General features: G+C 41.1%; 1 protein-coding gene across 1 annotated transcript; it reads left to right on the top strand.

Annotated features, from left to right (window-relative positions):
• Window positions 1-240: 240 nt before the first annotated feature.
• On the top strand, window positions 241-19,160 carry f8 (coagulation factor VIII, procoagulant component). The gene is made up of 27 exons (XM_083981272.1): window positions 241-429; window positions 687-787; window positions 1,350-1,472; window positions 2,625-2,837; window positions 3,507-3,689; window positions 3,870-3,973; window positions 4,366-4,486; window positions 4,599-4,848; window positions 4,942-5,107; window positions 5,231-5,318; window positions 5,577-5,794; window positions 7,750-7,894; window positions 8,010-8,224; window positions 9,085-9,846; window positions 9,954-10,099; window positions 10,827-10,992; window positions 11,106-11,345; window positions 12,087-12,315; window positions 12,421-12,603; window positions 12,744-12,860; window positions 13,564-13,635; window positions 13,721-13,806; window positions 13,947-14,102; window positions 14,690-14,834; window positions 14,955-15,103; window positions 17,979-18,161; window positions 18,459-19,160. The coding sequence occupies exons 1-27, from the start codon at window positions 287-289 to the stop codon at window positions 18,612-18,614; spliced, it is 4,860 nt and encodes a 1,619-aa protein (XP_083837398.1). The 5' UTR covers window positions 241-286; the 3' UTR covers window positions 18,615-19,160.
• The last annotated feature ends 4,359 nt before the right edge of the window (window positions 19,161-23,519 follow it).

Below are 23,519 nucleotides of genomic sequence, written 5' to 3'. Positions count from 1 at the left end.
CAAATTTCCTATAATTAAGACTCATCTGGTCTTATCATAGCAGGGCTCTTGCAGTCTCTCACACACACATAGGCTGCTACACACAGCTCCCCAACTACCACACGCCCCCGCACGCACACATGCAACTTCAGTTTCCCTGTTACTCGTCCTCCCCCTCCTCTCTCCTCTCCTCTCCTCTCCTCCCCACACCCCGTCCCTTTAAATGTCCCAGCCCGCAGGAGGAGTGTCAGAGTCGGGGCAGTCTTTGACCGAGGTCACGTTGAACCTCACAGGTGCCCACGCTGCGATGAGACCGACACTTCTGCTGCTGCTGCTCTGCTGCTCCGCCGGGGCAGCGCAGCCGTCTGCCCCCGCTGTTAGAAACTATTATATAGCAGCTGTAGAAATCGGCTGGGACTACATCTACGACGATGCTGACTCCGACCAATGGTGATTCATTATTTGTTTATTTTACTAACTCATTCTCAGAAGTGTCTGCCTTTATAATTCCTGTTTAACACAAGTGTTGAACGTTTTCAAAGCTGCTACTGTTTTAAAACAGGGAATTAAAACAGTGGGTTTGCTTCCAAGAGGTAAACTTGGCTATTTTAAGGGGTGACACTTATCAAGTGTGTCTTGATTGTTTTCTTCTAATTTGATTCGGTATCGTTTCACTAACATCTTGTTTTTCTTGTTTATTTTTTCAGGAGGAGTTCCAAAGATATTCCTCAAAAATACATCAAGGCAGTTTACAGGGAGTACGCAGATTCCACGTTTACTGTCCCCAAACCGAGACCGGCATGGACAGGTAGGTCTCCTCCAGTGATGTTTGATGTTTGTTATGACAGGCCATGTGTGATCTTTGTTTTATATCACTTTAAAAAAGAAGAAAAAGAAAAAAAAGGAACCAGTCTTTCTAAATACACAAAACCACATCTTTTAATTCCCGCCCATCTATAATCAGAGTAACTCTTAAACCACTTTTATATCCTCTGAAACACATTTCCTTGTCTAAGCCCTTGGTAATGTGGGGTTTGTGTTTTATTGAATTGTTTAATCCCAAATGTTTCTGCATGTTCTACTGATTTGCCATGTTTAATATCTGACACTTTTATGATGCTCACTTGAATTCCTCTGTTGTCTTACCTATTGTTTCATTTTACTTGCACAGTACATTGAAAAGTGCTGCATAAATTAAGTTAAGCATTATTTTATTTAATGGAAATTGAGCTCTTTTAAATTCCCAAGTGGTTTTGGAGAGTGGTTGTGTAGACACATCATCTGTTTTCAAACCCAAATAACACAACTTATGAGTTATTAGTAGGAGCACATATTTTTCTATTAAAGAAATCTCTGTCCATTGGTTGCAGGTATTCAAGGCCCGGTGATCGTCGCCCAGGCTGGAGACAGGGTGGTGGTCCACTTCAAAAACCTGGCCTCTCAGCCCTTCAGTATCAGTCCTGTGGGGATCACCTACTGGAAACAGTCTGAAGGTACAGTAGTGTAAAGTGAATCACAGGGACTGCTTCTGTTCTTTGAACATGATATTTTTAACTTGACGCACTACATCACAAACTGTATGTTAGTCAGCAGCATTCTGTTCTCCGTGGTCAAGCAGTGAGCAAGACCTTGACTCAGCTTTTTGACTCACACTCACTTTTTATGTGAAATCCCTTTTTCATCCTGGATGAGAAAATGGAAAAAAAGAAAAAAAAACACCAGAATGAATGAATAGAATTAATGTTTCGCTGTAAATTAGATTAAGGCAACACCTTCAGATATAGGCTACAGTACACACTCGTGTTTTTTGTTTCTAGGCCAAAACTGAGCACAGAATCAGTTCACTGATAAAGACATGAATGTAGCTAAACGTTATGAATGTTTTGATAAAAATACTCAAAGTTAAGTGTAAATGGTGAAGGAATCATCAAGAAAAAAAGTTCCCTCCTCATTCTTTAGAAGTTGCAAGAGGCAACGGTTATCATTATCTTGTGTGTGCAGATTCTGTACAGCGTTGTTAGAGCCAAACAGTCAGTCTGCACAGCTCAGGTTTTCTGCATAAAACACATAACAGAAATCTAGTATGGTTAAAATATCTAAGTGAAATGAAAACCCCTGATCTGAGTAGCTTTCGAGGATAAATCCCCTTCATGGCAGCCCCTGTATGTCCTAATGCTGCCTTCAGTTCCCGTAAACGGCTCACATCTTCCTGTCACAGGCTTGAGTTTTATGATAATCTCATAATCAAAAGCTGCTTCTGCCATGTCCAGGAATGAGGCTTAATCACATAAACATGAAGCCTAATATTGAGGATGTGTGTGTGTGTGTGTGTTTTCGGGCACGTGTCTGATTGAAGTCAGGGTTACACATTAGTAAGATGAGTCAGAGCTTCCTCCTGGATGTGGTTTTCACTTCAGCACAGACTTTTTACTTTACTCCTGATACAAATTTCTGAAGTAAAACTGCAACTTTAGACATTCCCATATGAAAAACACACTTTTCTTCCATTGTGATGTCATTGTTTTGCTGTATTTCTTCTCAAAGATGACCAAATTACATCACTGCGGTGATACTAGTTTTCCTGCCTTCGCCCCCCTTTACTGCTGAATAACTCTGGGGAGTCATGCTGTGTCTTTACTTTGCAGGGGCCGGGTATGATGACTCCACGGCCGGTCAGGAGAAGGAGGATGACGCCGTCTATCCGGGTGGATACTATGAGTATGTGTGGGACATCAACCCCAAGGACGGTCCCACGTCCAGTGACCCGGACTGCCTCACCTACTCCTACTCATCCCAGGTGGACACAGTCCGTGATGTCAACTCAGGACTCATCGGCGCCTTGCTCATCTGCAAACCAAGTCAGTCTTTAGACGGGATCTGTAGTGGTCTTCTGAGTTCATTTTACTCTTCAACAGCCAGTCCTGTCCAGCCTGTGAAAACTTCCTGGTAGTTCAGGAAAGAGCATGCCAAACTCCTTAAGCATAATGACTTCAGCTTGTACTTCAGTGATAAAAACTTTATTAGAATTCCTGTGGCACAAGATGTGGTTGTAAAATTAAAAAAACAAAACACTGACATTGATTCACCATGGATTGTCAGATGCCTACTGACTGAAGATGAAACTGAGCTTTTGGAAATGTAAGATCCTAAACTAAACTCTGCCGCATTGAATCTGAATCTAAACCTCTCACCTTTTTATGCCCATTTGTCTCATTTCATCTGTTTGATTCAGAGTTATACAAACATTTTGAACTAGAAAGAAGCTGTTAAAAGTGTATCACTTTGCTTGGACCTTGTATAATGTTTCCAGCTGCTGTCAGATCTACATCCATATCACTACGCTCAGACCTTTTCTGAAAAGTGCCATTTAGCTTGATAAGCTTAGCTGTTCTTTCAATCTCAAAATAGCCATATTAGCTTATTGAATAATCTTTGGCTGCACAATGGCATTGCAGTCATGCTCTCACATATTGTTGTTTACACAAAAGATTATTTCTAATACCTGCATTATATGCATGTTTTCACAGGTGCCTTCACAGATGACAACCTGAGGAAAAATCCAGCGTTTGTGCTGCTGTTTGCAGTGTTTGACGAGACCAAGAGCTGGTACGGAGAGGTAGGAGAGAGGATGAGCAGAGAGAAGTTCAAGAGGAGCCGAGGCAGGAAGGAATACCACACCATCAATGGATATGTCAACTCCACGTTACCCGGTAATGAACCAGACCGACTGCAGACTGAGAGTCTGTTCCATGAAGTCGTGTTGTAATGTTAAGTGTTGCCCACACCGTGCTCAGTGTATCAGCGGCTAAGTTGTATTTGGTCTGCACAGGAATTTGGCCTCATTTCCGTGTGCGCTCTCTCTCTCTGTTTGTGTGTGTGTGTGTGTGTAGGCTTGACAATGTGTCAAGGCCGAAATCATGTGTTTTGGCATATGGTTGGGATGGGAACCGCTCCAGAAATCCACTCCATTCAGTTTCAGGATCACACACTGCAGGTAATTCAGGTTGCCACATACAGTAAACACCAAACCTTAAAATCCAACTTATGGACTAAATCTTAAATACGAAGATTATAAAAAAAAAAAAAAGATTCAGTTAAACAAAATAAAAATAAATAACCAATGCAATTTGTGTATTATTTTTTATTGGTGCTGTTAATACTTGACAATCAGTGCCTCTTTTTCAAGTTTTGCAGGATTTGTCTTAAACATACTGCATGATATTGTATAAATTACTTGTTTCTGTTCATTTAATTTGCATTTCACAATTAGCAGGTCAGACGATTACAGTACAAAGCAATTTCTGTTTTCTAGTTTTCATTCTTATTATCATGTCCTTTCTCAAGCTGCCTTGACTGAAATTGAATACATTGGCTTTGTTTTTTCAGGTGCTGAACCATCGTAAAGTCACCATGGAGGTGACCCCTATGACCTTCATCACTGCGGAAATGAAACCGTCTACTGTAGGCCGCTTCCTTATCAGTTGTCAGATAAACGCTCACCGCCACGGTAAGGACAAATATCTGTTGCCATGATACGTAGAAATCATTTTATCATTTTCATCTCTTCAATCTGCATCTTACCTCTGATTCTTGTGCTGTGCTACTGCTGCTCTAACTAGATGGCATGAACGCCATGTTCACGGTGGAGAAGTGCCCCGAACCTGCGCCGGGACCTGACCTGCGCAATGTCAAACACAACACTTACGAGGACTATGACGATGTTGCGAGTTTATTCAATACCATAAGTTTTCCGGATTGGAAGCCACAACTTCAAGCCAGATCCAGCAGTGGACAGCGAACCTGGCAGCACTTTATCGCAGCTGAAGAGGTCACCTGGGACTACGCCCCTCATCTCGAACCCACAGACAGGTAGGAAAGATGGAGGAGGGGAAGGAAGAAGTGGATCGCTTGTTTGATTTAGATTCAAGTAACAGTCTCTTTTTTCTCTCTCGGTTACTTCAGTGTGTTTCGGTCGACGTATTTACCCCCACCCCCTCATCACCTGGACTACAAGTATAAAAAGGTGGTGTATGTAGAATACACCGATGAAACTTTCACAAAGAGGAAAAACCCTACCAACGATTTGATGGGACCACTACTGAAAGGAAAAGTCAATGATCAGTTCCATGTGAGTGAGTCATTTGTAAAGACAGGATCTGGGAATCGGAATGGGATTGTTTTGCATGAGAAATACACACACACTTTGTTTGCCTTTCTGTTGATCTTCTATTGATTCGAACTGTGTCTTCAGATCACTTTCAAAAACCTGGCCAGTCATCCTTTCAATATCTACCCCACTGGCCTAACCAAGATCGCTGCACTGCAGGCAACCACGAATGGTAAACTTAAACAGACATAAACCAATGAACACACAAAACTAATGTACTCCAAATTCAAATCAAAAAGATATTTCAACCATCTTAAGTTGTGACATGAAAGAGCAGCATTGTAGCACATAGAATTGCTTGCTATCAAATGAATAGACAATTTTAAGAATTAAAATGAACAAGTTTGTATACATTATCTTTGTGTCCGTTTGTTTTTCACTGCAACACCTCCATCATCAGAACCTGTTCTTCTCTCATCTTGTTGAACAGATGCAGAGAAAGACTTACGCTCCATGGCTGTTCCTCCCAGTGGGACATTTCGCTATGTTTGGAGGCTAACACCAGATGACGGGCCCTTAGAAGGAGACCCCCAGTGTCTGAGCCAGCTGTACCAGAGCACCATCTCACCAGAGAAGGACTTGGCGTCAGGGCTGGTGGGCACCCTGCTCATCTGCAAGTACGAGGCCCTCGATGCCAGAGGACGCCTGGTGAGGAACATTTGAATTCAACATAACAAGTTGTATTGTATTGTATTTTATTAGCACATGAAATATATACAAAATAGCATATTAAAAAGTGGAACAACAACAAAAAAAAACATACAAAGTATACAGTAGATAAAGCAAATGTGCAGGAGAAACCAAAAAAAACCCTAAGGGCTTGTCAAGTGGTCCATTGTGTGGTGATGTAAAGAAAATATGTGGATTATGCATTGCTCAACTGGGCCAATAGAAAGTGAATTATTTGTTTCTAAAATGAATTTATGCTTGTGCAGTTTTTAAGGTGAATTGGTAATGAATTCCAAAAGTGCGGACCTCTAAATCTAATTGAGAACTGAGAGAAAGTAGACTTGAAAAAAGTGGGATGAAGAGTATTTTTGCTGACCTAGGGCCCTAGTTTGCTGGCGCAGCGCAGGTGGCGCAAGGTAACGCAGCTGGTCTAATGCAAGTTTCGACCAGCGCAGCCTAGCGCAAAGTCAGATTGGAAGATTGGCAGATCGCGCTGCGCTGAGATAGGCGTGGCCGCGCAGCAGGGGGAGGCGTCACAGATTCAGCTTGGTGCAGTGGAAGTTTTGTGCGAAAATGTCCCGCCGAGGTTGCGCTGAAAGCTCGCCACCTCAAACCAGGTCTATTCTCAGCGCAGGGCGAAGCGCAGCAGGTGCAGTGGAAGTTTGTCTGACTGACCTGCAGTGCACACACGTCACCAAGACCTCACAGGCAGATTTACACAGTTCCAGACACATTTCAATGCAATAAATATCCACAATAACCACTATTTAATGCAACTAACGGAATCAACACGTGAATTTATATCTATATAGATTGTCCCGTCACATCTGACGTCAGATCAAAGCAGAGATCAAAGGCTGTCGGCGCGTAATGGAAACTCCACCTGAATTAACACAGCAGGGACGAACTGACACTGAAAAGCAGCTGTGGATGTCCCAAAAGCAGGACTGAGGGAGGAGGATGACTGCATGTCGCTGCCGTGTTGAGATACCACTCTGCCCTTGTGATGATCGCTTTATTTATTTATTTACTTATTAATTCATTAGCGGAGCGACCGCATCAGGCAGCCGTAATGAAAAACAAAACACAAATCATTATCTCTCTTAGTCCACCACCACTGCCTCGGTATCAGATAGTCAGTATATAGCCTATACTCAGCATCTCTATCACAGAGAAAAGAGAGAGAGAGAGAGAGAGAGAGAGAGAGAGAGAGAGAGCGCGTCCTTTACCTGATTTCATTCCGCATGGTGTTTGTTTATGTTGTGATTAGTGTAGGCTAAACCTCTCATCTGTTTTACACAGGGAATAATAAATTGAAATGAATAAATGTGAGTTTCTTCATTAGTTTATTAGTTGTTGTTTCTTACAATGAGCACCGGTTCTTAGTGTATCAGATCAAACCTGATTAAGGATGTTAGTAAACTCATTATTGGTCACTCTGATCTCGGACCTCCGGGGAAACAGCTGTTTCCTCCGGGGAGAGGTTCGGCCTCTGGCGTCGCTGTTTCCTCCGTCCATGTCCAAGTATAAAATGACAAACTTGCAGCGCGCATCACCCGCCGCGCAGTTAAAGGTGAGGAGAGGAGCTCATTTGATTGGTGAAGATCTGACTCGGCTGTGTCAAACCCACTCCACGCCTTTCTCTCCTCCTCCTGTCTCCCTCCCGCCCTCTCTCCTCCCTCTTCACCGTTTGCGCCGGTGGGAGGGACGAGGGGCGGGCTTGCGCTGGTCTAAGTCTGACTGCGCGGCCCACCAATCTTGCGAAATGGACCTGGGCCACACCCCGTTGGCGTGGCGAAGCTGCGCTGATGTTAGACTTCACCTGGTCTAAGAAACTAGGGCCCCTAGTGTTAAGTTAAAAACTTAAATGTTGTCTCCACTAATGTAATTTTATATCTTTCTATATCTTTAACTGAATCTCTTGTTCTGTGTAGGTGGGACCAGATAAAGAGTGGAAGTTAATATTTGCTGTATTTGATGAGAACAAAAGTTGGTACTTCAATGAAAACATGCAGATGTCCACAAAAAAAACCGACACCACCACAGACCCTGAATTCTACAACTCCAATGTCATCTACAGTGAGTTCACCTTGGACTTTAATATGTTTATTATTTATTTACTTCTTCGTAAACATTGTCAGTGGAACAATGATCACTTCTAAACACAGTCACATGCAGCGTCTTCCTCTTTCAGGTGTGAATGGCATCATGTTCAGCGGGCGTCGGTTTGTAATGTGTCAGACCGATGTCACTTTCTGGCACGTGGCCAGTGTGGGAACGCAGAGCGACTTTCTCTCGGTTTACTTCACGGGAAACCTGTTCCAGTATGAAGGCCTCTACAAATCAGTCCTCACCCTCTTCCCAATGACTGGCATGACCATTCCCATGGAGGCTGAGCTGGCAGGTGAGGTCACTAATTCAAGTTTGGGCCATGGAAACCTGTGGCGTTATTGTGTTGTATATACCCAAAGTCCACATTTGTCTTAAGAAAAGCGAATCTCCCTGCACAGCCACAGTTCCTCAGGTGCAGGTGGGTAGCAGGAGTGCGTAAAATCAATAGAAAAAGACGACCATCAGCAGAGTCTTATCAGTGTGCGGTGGTCGTCTTTTTCTATTTTCCACATTTGTCTTATTCTACTAACTACAAAAAGTAGTAAAGCAGTAGGTTCGTTACCTTTAATTGTCGATGCAAGCTATTTTTAGAACAGCCGAGCCGCTGGCTGCTCAGAGCTACGCTACGGAGGCTAATGGGATTTCTTGGTTTCCCTCATCAAACTCATCAAATACACAATTCAACAACTCCAAAACGCTCTGGTGGACAAGTTGTGACCTGCACATTCACCACGCTATGAGATAATTACGGAATGTTACGAGAGTTTTGAGGTAAATGCAGAGACTGCTTGCCGAAAAACTGCCCCCGATGGGAACGCACATCAGCGGTTTTGCATGTATTTACCTCGGAAACAATTCCGTCTCGTAACGTTCCTTTATTATCTCGTGTGGTGAATGTGCAGGTCACAATTTGTACACGAGAGCGTTTTGGAGTTGTTGGATTGTGTATTTGATAAGTTTGATGAGGGAGATCAAGAAATCCCATTAGCCTCCGTAGCGTAGGCCACTATGTTCCGATGTCCTATTTCCCAGCAGTGATACACATTAAGCTATTTGGGTATACTACTGGTCGTTCTCCCAGGACCTTGCTGGTGGTTGGGCTTGTGTGAAAAACAATATCTATGTCATGCTAACTTTGATCCTTTCTCCAAGGTGAGTGGGAGATCAGTGCCTTCGATGGCAGCCTCAAGAGTCGGGGGATGAGCATCCGTTACACTGTTCGTCCTTGCGACAATAGTGACCTGGTTGATCGAGATGGAGTCGAAGACGACATCTCTGACTATATCGATCAGATAGATCCGTCACCGAGGGGCAGAAGACACACAGTCCTGGTTAAGGAGTGCAAGAATGTTACAAATAATAATACTGAAGGGACTGGGGAGGCTGAAGTAAAGTCAGTGTGTCAGCTGAAGAGAGTTGCAGTAACATCACTCGGAGGAGAAATCCCACAGGATATACTGGAGGGCATAGAGAGAGAGGAGGAGATGGCTGCTTCTCAGAGTACAACTGAACCCATAGAAATCCAAGGTGGCAGACAGAAGAGACAGGCGGAGGGAAACTGGACAGATGGACAAATTAGCTCTGGGACAGACATTGGCGGAGAGCCCTTAGAAAACAAGACTGACATCGGCGCAGAGGTGAAGTCTGAGGAGAGGAGTGAAACGAATGGAACCAAAGAGGACATTGAAAAGAGCAACGAGATCTTAGTGGACACTGATCCACTGCTGAAAAAGACGGTGTCAACTGTGGAACCGAGCAATACAGAAAAAATGGATGACAACTTTGTAACACTTGACTACATTCAGTCTGAACCTGATCGACATACAGTGGATATGGACTTGGAGTACAACTACAGTGCTGATGGCAACAATGACACACAGATCGACCTGTCCTTAGAGTATGACGACTACAGTAATCAGGTAATATTTTCCCTGTGTGTCTTATTAATATTATTGTGTACCAGATTACCAGATTGCTGCAAAAAACCCAAACTCCTACTCCTCACCTTTAACAATAATCTTTACAGATAAGTGGCACGTCAAATACGTCGGGCTCAGTTTTCGTGGACCCACGCTCTCTGGGCAGGGTCAACCACCACACTTACTACATTGCTGCGGAGGAGATCACCTGGGACTACGGCATCAGAAAACCACACCAGTTCATCAAACCCAAGTATGAATAATGTTCTTTTTTCTATGTCTATGCACAGGCCTTTCATATTGTTAGTTAGATAGCTGACACATTGAGAGGTTGAGTTACTTACTAAAGGTAGTGCCAGGAGATGGTTAGATGGTTAGTTTGGCATTAAGACTGTAAGCAGGAGGAAATTGCACTGGTCAATGTTTAAAAAAATGTATTCTGAAATTAAAGGTTTTAAACGTACTAAACCGCAAAGAAGTTATAAGTACGTTTTGCTATGGCTACATCAGAAATGTTAGCATTTCCATTTGCTAATTTACCAGTCTTTAAGAAATGTTGAGAGTACATCTCACTTCACTCTTTTATTATTGTACGAAACCTGTATCCAGTGGTGGAAAGCTTGTTGTTTCTATTTTTATCACTTCTATTATCCAAAATATTGAAATCTATCTATCTATCTGAGTAAGTGTAACACCAACAGGCTAAATGTGTTGGGATATACTTTTTTTTTAAAACTTTCTCTATCTCATTTAAAAAGATAACTAAACCAAAAAAAGGTGTACCAATGTTAGCAAGTAGAAATTGCTACATATGTTAATAAATAAGTACTGTAGGCTACCATGGATAATTAAGTGCTACATAGATTGATGAAAAGTGGGTCAAGTCTGACAATGAAGAGCTAAGCTTAACAACATGAGACTGAGATATCCTGAAACAATCCCTATCAGATCAGCAGTGTTGACTGAACTCTTCCCTTTAGAGAGGTTCGCCGCGGGATGAGGAAGTTCCTGCCAGAGTATAAGAAGGTGGTGTTCAGAGCCTACACGGGTGAAAACTTCTTAAAGCCTTTCAACAGAGGAGAGCGTGAAGAGCACCTGGGGCTCATGGGACCTTTCATCAGAGCTGAGGTCAACGATCTTGTCACTGTGAGTCATACAGTACTGTATATAACAACAACTTCTGCTCTCTGCTCAATATTTTGTTAAAAAGTCCTGCTTTTGAGTGGTGTTTTGATTGGTATCTCCCTGTCTTATTCAAGGTGGTCTTTAAAAACAAGGCATCTAGGCCTTACTCCTTTCACCTTCATGGAGTCTATGACCGCAGCCAGGGGGCCGGCATGGCCCAAACCCATGCTACCTCTGCTCCACCTGGGGTCCCAGGAGAGCCTGTCGCTCCCAACGAGGCCCGAACCTACAACTGGAGAATAACCAGGAAACAAGGACCAACTGACTCTGAATTCGACTGCAAGACTGGGGCTTATTACTCCACTGTGGACAAGGTCTGTATGGGCCATTGCTATTTCCTTTTAAACATTTATATAAGTATAAGTGAGACACTAATCACTGCAGCTTTGTTTTTCATTTTAACAGTCTTCATTTGGTTATTATTTAAAGCAGAAGTGAGTGATATATTTGTGTTAATATAAGTCTTAAATAGTTATATCTTCCGACAGCAATCACTTACATAGAGTGTTTGGTCTGAAACACGGGTCTGTCAGTCACTCTGCTCTGCTCTGAGCCGAGGAGAAAACATTTATCGTATCCTACAGTTTTTATCCAATGAGGAGAGAGAACGGCATGCAGGGCTGTGTGTGCAGCCAAGGAACGCCGTGAATGTGGTGACATAGCGACGAGGACTGTTATGGTGCATTCAAGGAAACTCGTATTTTTCCGACCGTGAAGTAGTACCAGTTCGATCTGGTACGAGTTCACCGGTCGGAAGTTACGAGTGGCCGTTATAGTGACTTTCACCGGTAAAACAGGTCGGAAAAACACGAGTGGGTTGCCTGGAACGCTACAAAGTCGTAAGTTGTGACTTGAAGCTGTAATTTACGATTTCAAAAGCCTGCCTGGAACGCAGCATTAGCGAAAACGACCGGACCACTCACTTCTGCTTTAATTGTGTTTGTAGTTGATGTCTGTCCCATATTGATTCACAAGCTTCTTTTCAATTATTGAAAAAAAAAACTTGGCTGTATTTAAATGAAAATGAGAGATCTCATATTTCCTTCTATATTCAGGAGAAGGACCTAAACTCAGGTCTGATCGGTCCTCTGGTCATCTGTAAGCCTGGCGTCCTCAGGTCTGCACAGAACACACAGCCAGACGTCCAGGAGTTTTCTCTGCTCTTTCACACCTTTGACGAAACTAAAAGCTGGTACATGGAGGAGAATCTGCGACGGCACTGCGCCCCACCATGTCAGGCCAACACCGAAGACCCCTGGTACCACATCAGCAATAAGTTTTCAGGTAGGAGTTTGGGTTCATCCTAAGTGTCATGTTTTAATTAGCCTACTCCAGATTTGACACACTTTTCTATATCTTCAATAAACACTTGTGCTTTTTCCTTTTTAGCAATTAATGGTTATGTGGCGGAGACACTTCCTGGTCTGTTGGTTGCCCAGCACCAGCGAGTGAGGTGGCACCTGCTGAATGCAGGAAGCGATGGGGAGTACCACGCTGTGCACTTCCACGGTTTGCCTTTCACCATTCATACGGAACAGGAGCACCGTATGGGGGTGTACAATCTCTTCCCTGGTAAATAGACTCAACTAGAATTATATTTATGTTTGAAAACGATTTGTTGCCTCTTACTGGTTAAGATCTTCCTAAAATTACTCACAGTCTTGTGTATTTTGCTGCTCCCTGTCAACCATTTATTCCTCTGCCCCATCCAGGAGTGTTTGGTACAGTGGAGATGAGACCCCCCACAGTCGGCACATGGCTGGTGGAGTGCACCATAGGAGACTACCAGCTGGCGGGCATGAGAGCTAAACTGCTGGTGTATAATCCACGTAGGTACACAAACATGTCACATATGGGTAGAACATGTTGTTTGTAAGGCAAATGGATTTCTTTTTAGTCATACAAGAGGCTCCGGGAATGAATGTGTCAGTCTGTTCTGCCTGTGAGCAAAAGTAAAGTGTGAGTAAAATAATCTCACAATGAAGGAATTAAAATAACTCAGTATAGATTTCATTCTCCAGAAGATAAAACCTAATGAAAAAGTGACCCACTGACTGTACACTGTAACTTCAAAATTTACACTTTTCCAACATTATGACAATTCCTTCAGCCTCAACTGAACTGAGAATCTGAGGGGAGCAAACTAACATGTGCTAGTAAGCACATTTTGCGGTATGAGTAATTTGGTGAGCTACTATGCAAGAGTTTCCATTAGTAATAACTACTTTCTTCTTTAGAATAAAAAGTATTCCTGACATTTCTGACTTGAATGAGAAAGAAACAAAATATTTCAACACTGAGACCTGTATTACATCACAACATATGAAATCTATCAATGGCATTTCCCACACAATGTTTAACTTTATATTGTAATGAGAAATTCACACATTGCACATGCCATTTCCAGAAATTCTTCATTCTCTACTGTTCAAATGTACAGTAGTAAGTCCACAGGAATGGAGATGGGATTTTTTTTGTGATAATTGTGTATACTTGGAAATAAGCTTGGATTTTTTTTTCACTGTGACGCAGGGTGTATCTTGCCTCTGGGGATGAAATCAGGAAGGATTGAGGATTCCCAGATTACGGCATCAGATCACATAGGTAACACACTGTTTTTGTAATTTTTTGTAACGAGTAAACACAACACGAAGAAGACTCTCATCGATGATTATGTTTGTGTATCCAGACAACTGGGAGCCCAGGCTGGCAAGGCTGGACCAGTCGGGTTACATCAATGCCTGGATGGGCAGAAACAAGATGTCATGGATTCAGGTTAGACAAGTATTTACACTGCATTTACTACAATATGTGGCACTGAATTGAATATATTTTGGCTATATTCTCTTTGAAACATACAGTACATGTTTGCAACAAAAATATATTAAATGTAAATGTAATGTGTGTTGTGTTAGGTTGACCTCCAGAAGCCCACCCTGCTACATGGTATTCAGACACAGGGAGTGAGATCAAAGCTGAGGGACCACTACATCACATTCTTCACCGTCTCCTACAGTCTGGACCAGGAAACGTGGACCACTTACAGAGGAAACATCACCAACCCGAACCCTGTATGTATCTCACCTCAGTGGGATTACGGTTTAATATTTGTCAGTAATAAAATGTTGATTCTTCAGGAAATTAGTTCCTCAGCATTGCAGAGACTGAGCATTGAATACAAATAGTGCAGGAACATACAGTCCCCAGATTACCAGATGAACAGACCATGTGACCACTTATACACACACCCATTATATCTCGTATATCTTGAAACGGCTCCAACAATGTGTTTCCTGTGTCAGGAAGATGCAGGCTGCAGTCTGTGGAACTCAAAATTCTTGGAAATAAGCATTCATTCATTCATTCATTCATTCATTCATTCATTCATTCATTCATTCATTCATTCATTCATTCATTCATTCATTCATTCATTCATTCATTCATTCATTCATTCATTCATTATCTACTAGAGCTGATGACTCCATCATTAAAATTCAGTATCCCACACAAATAAGCTTATGATAACCTCACACATAGTTTTGAATTGTTCATTACAAATTCAGTAACTGTGCAGCTTTTGCAGATGCAGCTGTTTGTGACCATGGGATCGTTGGGCAGAGTTCATCATGTTGTTTACTCTTCCTTGTCTCTGGTTTAGATATTTCGTGGCAACATGGGCAGCTCCAGGGCGAAAAACAATCGCTTTTCTCCCCCATTTGTGGCTCGCTACGTCAGGATTCACCCGTTTAACTTTGTGCAAAAGCCTGCTCTCCGCCTGGAGCTGCTGGGCTGCGACATCAACAGTGAGTTGGACTGTACCAAACAGTGACAGGATTTATGCACTGTAGGCTCAAGTTATGTTTTTTCATTTTACATTTTTGGAGAGTGCAGAGAATGACTCTGTGTGTTGTTTGTGTGACCAGGCTGTTCACTCCCTCTCGGGCTTGAGAGGCGTCGGATTAATGACAGCAGCCTCAGCGCCTCCTCGTATTATTCAAGTCTGCTGAACAGCTGGGAGCCCAAACTTGCCCGGCTCAATCAGAAAGGGAGAGCCAATGCGTGGAGACCAAAGGTGAGCATAAATACATGAATATATGCAAACCATACATGGACATCCAAATGTATAACACAAGCAAAGCAATGTGAGTATTCTTTGAAAATAACTAATTTAACATCAGTGTTATTTGAGTAGCGCTAAATTACAAAATGCATCTCAAGGCATTTCACAGGCTTTTTACAGTAATATAGGGAGAAAGACTGAATGCCAAAAGGTTGGCTGGGGACTGCTGCTTCACAGGTCGAAGTATCAAAAACAGGTGCTCAGTGGATACGAGGGCACTTGTATTCAGCTTAGTGCTCTTTAAGTCATAACCAAGAAAATCCCAAGGGCCAAAAGCCTTTAATAAACTTATTGCCTACGCGTTTCAGCCAAGTGAGTGGCGCGGCTTTTCGTGATACTGTCGCTTGTCACCACGCAACATCGCTAACTGTCCGCCAACTTTTTCTCATGGCTCATTCACATGAAAGAAAACACCTAAAGTCATAATAAACCATCCAACATCAAGCTCAGAGCTACATCACCACCTACCGGACTTTAGTGTGGAACATTGGGTTACTGTTATTGTCTTTTCCGTGGTCGTAACTTGTTGAAGACTCTAAACACGCACGTGATTAGTGCATGAAGAGCGGTACGAGCAGAGGAGGGAGGAAGAGACAGAGACGGCAGCTTGACTGACACATCAGGATCCGATTGACTTTAATGTCACCTTCACGATGAATGGATGCTGTTTTTAACAGGATTGTCCGTTGCACAGGTGTCTGACTTTTTTCATTTTTGTGAAAAAGCATTTAATTAATTGGTTGCAATCGGAGTGTGAAGAGGATTTCAAACAATTTTGTAAAAAAAAAAAAAATGCTCCAGAACAGGATCTCCAACCCTACCTTTAAAGGCTTTTTAATTTTTGCAAAACAGAGTGCCTTGGGCTTTTCTTGGTTGTGAATTTAGAGGGCACTAAGTTGAATACAAGTCTCACCATTTTCTTGATTTCAATATAGGGAGAAACTGAACAGTTCCCATGTAGTGAAAAAATGCTTTATACCAGGAAGAAAACCTCAAAAGGACCATAAATGGTTTTGTAGCCGGGGAGGTGGGTTTTAAAATTCTTCATAGTTCCCGTCTGTACTCACACTGCAGCATTTGAAAGTAGCTGGAGGCTTTTCACTGACTTATTGGAACATCCTGACAATAAAGAATTTCAGCAGTCAGCCAGTCTAGAGTGACACATGAAGCAAGCTTTTTGAGATGGGATGTTTTGGTTTATTTCTGTCCTAGAGACATTTTTGACATGTCTGTCAGAACTTACCACTTTCTGAAGCACTAGAGGCCAAGGAAATGCCATCCAGAGTAACTATATTAACAAATAATGTATTTCTGAAGTATTTAGGAGCGTGTGTGAATTAGATTTTTTTTTTTAAGAAAAAAAGTTGGTCATCCATGTCTGACGTTTGACTGTAATTGGAAACAGAAACCTAAGATACCTAAAATGCCAGACAATGACAGACAAGAGAAAACTGTTTCAGCTGGTTGTTGATAGTAATGCTGAGATTTGTAGACACAGAATTTAGATTGTGGTATTTCAGGTCTTAAGGAGAATTTAAGTGAAGCAATTCACTGTTAAAAATAGCCACACTTATTGTTTCCCCTTGTGCATCTCTGCAACACTGTGTGAGAAACACAGAGATAACTCTGCTCTTTGTTTCCTGTGTCACATTGTGTCAAGGAACATCATGCATTAGTCGGACTTGTCCCCTCTAATTCCCCTCTGTCTGTCCTTACATTATTGGGCCTTTCTCTATTTCCTCCTCCTCTCTCGTCTCTAGCTCTGCTTATCGCTTTCACACTTTGCAGCACTGAACTCTAGAGGTGTGATTTGTCCTTCAGTCAAACTGTTGAGCTGTTATTAAAAGTCACACGCCACACAGTATGTAGCACTTATGATTCGTGAACAGGGGTCAAACACTTTTGGTCAGCTTTTTACTCCAGGATATTGTCCTAAAAAGCCTGTAAAGGTCTGAACCAGTAATTTGTGTTTTCTGTTCTTAATATTCTCATTGTCATCAACATTCGTATAAACAGGAACAAAGCCCTTCTTGTAAATGTGTTCCAGGATACAGATCATAATGGGAAATCTTGATTTACTTTCCCTTGTTTATATTCATGTGAGCGGTTTGACGTTTGAGCAGGCTTTTAAATTTTAAAGTAGAAAAATAAGGTACTTGACTCTCCTCACACTTGATTTCAGCCCTGAATAATTTTTAATTGTTGGGACGTTTCCTGTAGCCAAGCAACCCCCTCCTTATCGTCCTCAAAATAGAGTGTTTTTGTCGGAAATGATGGATAAAACAATTGGCGTAGAAAAAAGAGTCTCCACACTACCAGTTTGCCAGATTACATAATAGTAAAACAATGCGCTGTGCAGAAAAAAACCTAGTTAACAAGTTTCCTAGTCTTCTCAGAGTGATGTGGGAGGGGAAGTGATGTGGCGTTCCCTTGCGCCATCTCTGCATCTGTTTCTTTTTCTCCTTTGCTCTGTCTAGTTCGTGCAACAGCTGGCATTAATTTTTCAGTTTCATAAGGTTTTCTCCGTATTTAATAATGCATTACATTTGACTTTAGTCTTTCCTGTCATACTATAATGCACATATGATCATACAGGAGTTTCTTCAGTGACACAAGCCACTGGATTGAAAAAAATAATGTATATACACCTTTAATTTTTACCTTTTGCAATTTAGGTTTTGTAAAATGTGCAAAATAGTGTATTCCAACTCATCTTGCGGCTGGAGTGAATCACTGTTCCTGTTTTGTGACAACTTGTGTGTTTCATTCTTGTTCATTAACATTTTGCTTTCTGGGGTCTAAAAAATGTTTCCTCTGTCCCCACCAGAACAACAACCCCCACGAGTGGCTGCAGGTTGACTTGGGGAATATCAAACGTATCACAGGTGTCATAACCCAAGGAGCAAAATCCCTGTTTACCCCAATGATGGTGACGGAGTTCTCAGTCACCGTCAGTCATGATGGACGCTCCTGGAGCAGCGTGTTGGAGGACGACTCCCAGAGGGAACAGGTCGGACACATGAACATTTGAGCATTTCATCGCTGATATGATCCAGGCTGCTTGAGTAAAAGCTAAATTACTATAGAAGGTCTATAGAAAGACTATGAGAATTGCATTAAGCTTGTTTGTTTTTATAGCAATAGTGTACTAAATGCTGGTACAATGAATGAAACTAATACAATTTCTTGGTTAAATATGTAGCATCATATATCTTATCTGCAACCAGTGCCATTCAGTGTTAATGTATTATTCTTCTCCGACTTAACCCCCTTCTTTTCTCTCAATTTTTGTTTATTTCATCCTCAGATCTTCACAGGAAACAATGATCAGGACGAGGAAGCTGTGACAATTTTTGATCCCCCTCTGTTTGGCCGCTACATTCGCATCCATCCGCGCGGCTGGATCAACGACATCGCCCTGCGTCTGGAGGTGCTGGGCTGTGAGACGCAGCAGGTGCTGTGACACCATCATGCAAACTCGGCAAACGGCATTTAGCAGCATTTTAGTAGCAGTGTGTATGTGTATGTGTGAAGTGTCTTAGTTTTGTTTTGGAGTTTGACAAAAGATGAGAAATGTTCAATTGTTACGCTGAGCACTTATTAAGTTATATACGTAAATATATTAAGTGTTTGAATTTATATGAGAAAAGCTATTTCTTCTGTTGCCACAACTTTGTTTACATTGTCACCTTCATGCTGGTGTGGTGATTGATTGTTTTACTACTGTTCAGAAGAAAATAAGAATGTTTAAGGTCATGTTAAAATGGATATAATATGTGACTATTTTAAGGTATCAATTTTTAAGATAAACAGCTGAGCTACGCAGGATATGCTTTGTGCTAACTGTGCTAACTACGGAGCGAACCTTTTGAATGTAAGCTTGTGTAAATATTTCAGATTCAGAAGAATGTATACAGTTTGACTGGTTGTTCTATATCATTTCAGAAAGATTGTATTATTTTTGTGTTGGCTTTATTAGAATTTATATAAACAACAGATCTTAAATGGTTTCAGTGGCATTTATTCCTCACTCATGAAGTCTTGCACACAAAAAACAAAAAAAATGTGGATACAATATACAGTATATACATATGTGTATATGTATCCACTATTATGAGACATAATAGTTAAAATGATGCTATCAGCTGGCAGATAAATATTTTCTCTGCCAGCTGATGGCATAATTTGAACTATTATGTGTTTTTCAAATCTCTCCAAGAAATCAGGTAACATTGGAACATGGTCAGCTTCAAACAATAGCACAAAAGTAAATCCAAAATGTTTCTCGATAGACCTCTTCCTGTTTTGCTCCTTCTTTGCCAGTGCATTATCTCTGTTCTTTCATCTGTCCATTTGACGAACGTCCAAAACGTTCCTGAACTGTTATTTTGACTTATCCACCTCCACTAGCTCCTCCCGGGAGAAACAATGAACAACTTCAGCTCCAACATTGTTCTGGTGCAAGTTAAAATATGCAGCGAGGAAAAACAAGTACGTTCACAGAATAAGATGAAAACCAAGAGGTGACTGGAAGAGTAAGATCAACAAGGTGTGCGTGTGTGTGTACAGTATGTTCAAGCTGTATATTTTGGGCCTGACTGTGTGAAACTTTAAAACATGATCAGCGTGTTTGTAAGTCCAACCAAGCTTTATCACTTCATTATCAGCTGAGGAAGTTTCCGTGCTGGGGTGTGTGTTTCGTTTGGAGGACAGAGTAACACCAGACAGGATGCGTGTTGGCAGAGACACAGCAGTAGCACATTATGCCCGGCCGTCACGCTTTATCTCTCTGAAAACAACAACACATGGTCTGTTATCTCAGCACCTGTGATCAGCTCCAAATGAATAATTGTGGGATTGTGTTTGCAGCGTGTGAAAGGCCCAACAACAACAAATACAAGCCAATCAAATGTAGCAGAGACTGGACAGGAGTGGGATATGTGACGGCTCAAGTGTGCTGCCTGGCTGTTGTGTGATGCTCAGTTCTTTGCCCAGAAACAAACAAATAACATTTATTTTCTTTTTTTTTCCTGTAAAGTTAATGCTGGATTTTTTTGGTTTAGGTTATTCTGTGTGCCAAATACAGCCCAACTCATTGTTCAGGGTCAGCCATCCTTTACTGTACACAGATATCTATAGAGGTCGGCCCTCAGTTTGCTGGAGAAGCTGTCAGCTAACTCTTTAGGCCTATTTCTTTCCTTTTTTTTCTCTTTTTTCTTTATTTTGAATATGTAAAACAAAATAAGTAACAATTTCAGTTTGTTCCTTCATATGTAAATAACATAAACAAGTTGAAGTACCCAAAACAACAAAAAACACAAAAGCATAATCATACATATTCGAAAAGGAGTGAGAAGAAGCTGTGCTTATTGAATCCCACCCCTTGTCCACAAATCATAAATAGATCGATTACTTGTCCCACTTCATTAAAGCAGAAGTAAGCGGAATATTTGTGTTAATATAGGTCTTAAATAGTTATATCTTCCGACAGCAATCACTTAGCCTACATAGAGTGTTTGGTCTGAAACACGGGTCTGTCAGTCACTCTGCTCTGCTGTAAGCCGAGGAGAAAACTTTCCTTGTATCCTAGAACCTTTATCCAATGAGGAGAGAGAACGGCATAAAGGGGCGGTCCTCTCTGTGTGTGCAGCCAAGGGATGCGCGTGAATGTGGTGACGTAGGGACGAGGGCGGGGACTGCTAACTCCATCAGCTGACTGATTAGTAAATCCATCTGTGGTGAACTTAAAGCCAAAGGCCTGACTTCTGACCGGCCTCCTTTGTGCAAGTTATCCTCTTGTGCTTGTTCAGCAATGAAATTTTCAAGGTGGGGTTGTGGAACTTTTACACACACATATAATAATTAATTTCCTACCATCAAGACAGCCTTTAGTTTCAGTCTGTTCCTGAAAATCAAGGATGCAAAGCTGATTTAAGACAGTTAATCCAACACAGCGAACATCACCTTCATGATTGATTCATCAGTTGAGATTTGACTAATCTTTTTCAGCAGCTTCGAGCTCTGAAAAGAGTCACACATCCTTTAGAAGTTTCCTCAGTCCAGGTTTGTGTCTACAAGTTGCTTTCTTGTCCTACCAACTGTCCAAACCCCAAAGCAGTGAGTCCACAGAGATGGACAGAGTACTCGACCCCAGTAGCCTACTAAGAGTACAAATACTACTGGTCAAAATTTACTCCGTTACAAGTAAAAGTAGCTCAGTCGACATGTTACTCAAGTAAGAGTAAAAAAGGACATGCTTTTAAATTTACTTTAAGTAAAAGTAAGAGTAAGAGTACATTTCTTATTTTTCACATAAATTAATTACTATATTTTTTTTCTAAATGAATTTAAGGACCTTTTAACTCTTGTTTCTGAGAATTAACTCTTTGAAACCACCTGCACTGATGTGCTGCTTTTAGGGGTTAGGGTTTCCTTCTTTGACAAACACAGCTTGTGTCCAATAGGATTTTAGAAAAAAAAAAAAAAGAGCAGACCTGAAAGTAACGAGTACTTTTCAGCCTTCCTAGAAATTAAAAGTAAAACTATTTGTCTTGGAAATGTATTCAAGTAAGAGTAATACGTACCAAAGAACTCTAATACTCAAGTAAAGTACAAATCCTCTGGATATGTACTTAAGTACAGTACTCAAGTAAATTTACTCCGTTACTGTCCACCACTGGCAGTCCATTACTTAAACAAACAATGGCAGAAAAGTGTTATATTTTAGACGGTGGAAGCTGGTAAATCTACATAACATTTCTACAAAACCCACTGTGAAACAGAAAGGAAACATATTCACAGATGATTGGTATGTGAACTACAGATGGAGATCAACTGCCTGGACATATTTGTGTTGCTGGGCATGCAAGACATGCAATCAACCACAAAGGTCCTTGAAAGGATGATGCACCCCAGCTTCCTCTTCTTTCTTCTCCTTTCAGTTTGCAACAGTCAAGAGGCCCACGCCAAAGTTACGGGATTACAAAATTGGGTTATTTCTGAAAAATACACTATTATCACTTATTATCACTTCATTCTCATTCTTCTCATTCCCATTCTTCATTTTCCTCCAAACATTTTTCGAAGTAATACATATTTTGTATATAAAAGGAATAGCATTATTGTTATAAGTAGCCTATTATAAAGTATTTCATGCTGTTAAATAAATCCAGCCATTCCTTACATCAGATCAGAAATTTCCCCCCAAAATGACAAATGTTGATCTAGGGTTTCAGATTCACTATAGACTTCACAATGACCGTGCTGTGTGTGTTTTACCAGGTGAGCGCCTGCTTCACATTTCCAATGACTCTATCTCATGTTGGCAGAACAGTGAGGGATGTTTCTCATGAAGTGGCAAGAAAGAAAGAAAACAGTGTGACAGGAAAAATTGGCCACAGCTTTATCGCACTCTTTACATCACTTCCTCTAATGGTTCGATGGTACCCAGAGGCCCCTCGATAGAAGATAAAAACACAGAGACAGAAGAGGAACTTACTGACTTGTTTTTTGTTTTTTCCTTTGAAGAATTTACAACATCTTTGAAAAATTACAACATCAGAATGTGTACATGCTTATCTATAAGTAGCAAAAATACAGTAATATATGCTGTATATACCAGATCATTTACACTACGGTAAGACAACAAGCATTCTTTGTTTTGTTTTGTTTTTCTAAAAAAGAAAAAAACTAAGAAAAAAGACATTCCTTTCCAAAACTGACACTAAAATGTAGGGGAGAACGCTGTAAGATGAGACACAGGGTTAGTTGATACATCACTTGTTTCTAGGAAACCATAAGAAAAATTTAGCATGTGACCAAATACTTAGAAGGAAGGCACATGAGTCTGTGAAGGTAAGAACCACATGGTAAAGTGGTTTAACATTTATGTCTAAAAAAAACATTTTTCACTCTTGAAAGTAAATTTCGTAAATCACCAAAAGAGATAATTATAAATTTGTTTTATACATAAGTATCTATGAGCTATATATTATGAGGTAGTAAACTTAGCATGAAAGTGCACAATTTTAGCTGTGGGGTGTAATAAAGTCAATAAGGTAGCTGTGGGGTAAGTTTTTTTTTTTTTTAGTGCAACCCCTCAAGATTAAATCCTGAATCGTTTTATTAATATTTTGGTCTTAATCATAGAGCACTTTTATACCACTGCACTGAGTTTATTAATCGATATAAGCTATTTATAAGTGTTTGGTCTCAAATGGTGTAGGCTTTATCTCTGCAACAAAAACAGAACATGTAACCTGTTGTTCAGTTTCAAACGCAACAAGTGAAACGTTACAAAACCACATAGTCTCACCTGGGTTGGTTAACTTGTAGGCCTAACATGCCTGGGGTAAAGGATTATGACAGA

Source organism: Trachurus trachurus (genome assembly GCF_905171665.1).
Source record: "Trachurus trachurus genome assembly, chromosome: 10".
In the NCBI taxonomy this organism is placed as follows: Eukaryota; Metazoa; Chordata; class Actinopteri; order Carangiformes; family Carangidae; genus Trachurus; species Trachurus trachurus.
This window is presented reverse-complemented; position numbering and strand designations above follow the sequence as displayed.

What these genes read in the sequence shown, in the direction of transcription:
- f8 (XM_083981272.1), top strand. Translation starts at nt 287, where the DNA reads ATGAGACCGACACTTCTGCTGCTGCTGCTCTGCTGCTCCGCCGGGGCA. An exon ending in CAACTCCAATGTCATCTACA is followed by an intron (nt 7,895 to 8,009) that starts GTGAGTTCACCT and finishes TTCCTCTTTCAG; the next exon opens with GTGTGAATGGCATCATGTTC. An exon ending in AGGCTGAGCTGGCAGGTGAG is followed by an intron (nt 8,225 to 9,084) that starts GTCACTAATTCA and finishes CTCCAAGGTGAG; the next exon opens with TGGGAGATCAGTGCCTTCGA.